The 1,332-nt window shown below is 41.4% G+C and overlaps 2 protein-coding genes across 2 annotated transcripts in view; one reads left to right on the top strand and one right to left on the bottom strand.

Annotated features, from left to right (window-relative positions):
- LOC118325386 (patatin-like phospholipase domain-containing protein 7) overlaps positions 1-1,164 on the top strand; it is a 2,595-nt gene extending 1,431 nt beyond the window's left edge. Inside the window, exons 4-6 of the mRNA XM_035658042.1 lie at positions 334-416; positions 602-751; positions 1,030-1,164. Coding sequence (XP_035513935.1) covers positions 334-416; positions 602-751; positions 1,030-1,149 — 353 coding nt within the window. The 3' untranslated portion in view covers positions 1,150-1,164. The remainder of the gene's footprint in view (positions 1-333; positions 417-601; positions 752-1,029) is intronic.
- Positions 1-1,332, bottom strand: part of pnpla7b (patatin-like phospholipase domain containing 7b) — a gene marked incomplete in the record, with an annotated part of 27,702 nt that overhangs the window by 13,426 nt on the left and 12,944 nt on the right.

Genomic DNA, 1,332 nt, shown 5'->3' with positions numbered 1-1,332 from the left:
GACGACATGCTCTGCCTCTGAGCCACTTATACTTAATCATTTATACTTATCAAAGGATTATGACAGGCACAACATATGAAAAATACATTGCCAAACCTGAATCAAACAATCAGTCAATGAATCAATTTTTAGTAGCAAACTTTAAATGAAGTCTATTAGCAAGAAAAGACTTCCACAAGATATCTGAGTTGAGTTGCAGTGAAAACTAGCATCAGCATCAGGACTATGACAAATCCTGTAGCCTCTAAGACACAGTGGAATAGGGAGCCGCTTGTCCATCTGGCCGTAATAATTGATTTAATATGATGACTGTCAACTTTTTGCATCTTGCAGGTGAAATGTCAGTTGACCTCAACAGAGTATATGAACGAGCTAGAGTTGCCAAGGAGGAGACGGCGCCTCACAGTCCCGTGAAGGTCTCTGGATGAGAATGTTCTGTCTTGCACTTGCCACTGGTTTGAATCCAGGATTTAAGCACATCACAAAGTTATTTTAGGATAGTCTGCATTGTCAAGCTAGGGTATTTTTTTCATTTTTTCACTGTGGTTTAGTGTCTTTCTAAAGTCTCTATTACACTTCCCTGTGTCTCTCTGTCTACTAGTCTATTCTAAAGAAGAGTGTGACAATGCTGCACACTCCATCTGCTGTTTACCACTATAGTGAAGCCGGAGGAGGAAATGTCCACCATAATAAGGTTAATGCCATTTTCCAAGCTGCCAAAAAGGATCTGCTGCAGGTCATCCAAATACAGGTAGCGTTCAGACTACATCTAATGTGTAACATTCACTGGTTCATTCTTGTTTTAGATGTGGAAAAACGCAGTATTGTTTAAGAGTTTGAACGAAGTGGGAAAATCATATTTCAAGTCATTACATATATATGGCATATAAGCGTGGCATATGAGTGAATCTGTGAAATTGAATTGATATGGCAACAGTTTTGTAATTGTGAATCTGTGTTTGGTGAGGCAGTTATAACTGGATACTCAGACAGACAGTTAAAAAACATTTCTGTGTCTCACGTTATCAGGACCCCAGTCTGCTGGAGGGGAGGGTGAATCTTCGCCAGGTCAAAGCCGGATCTGTTGTGGCCCACCAGGGAGACCAGGTCAGACTGTCGGGCCAACACTGTCAGAAACTCACTTCTTAAAGCACTGAGTGCAAAAACAATGGCCAGGTGTATCACAAAGTGTACATGAAACTAAGTTGATGGATTGAATGAATGTCACTGATGCTTGCTCTGTTCTGTAACCCCGGGTCTTGCTGTTGCTCTTCTTTCCAGCACATGGAAGGACAGGGAGGTCCCAGAACAGAGCCATACCACCAAATATAA

This window comes from Morone saxatilis, unplaced genomic scaffold, assembly GCF_004916995.1.
Source record: "Morone saxatilis isolate NCDOM2014 unplaced genomic scaffold, NCSU_SB_2.0 Contig16, whole genome shotgun sequence".
Lineage (NCBI taxonomy): Eukaryota > Metazoa > Chordata > Actinopteri > Moronidae > Morone > Morone saxatilis.
This window is presented reverse-complemented; position numbering and strand designations above follow the sequence as displayed.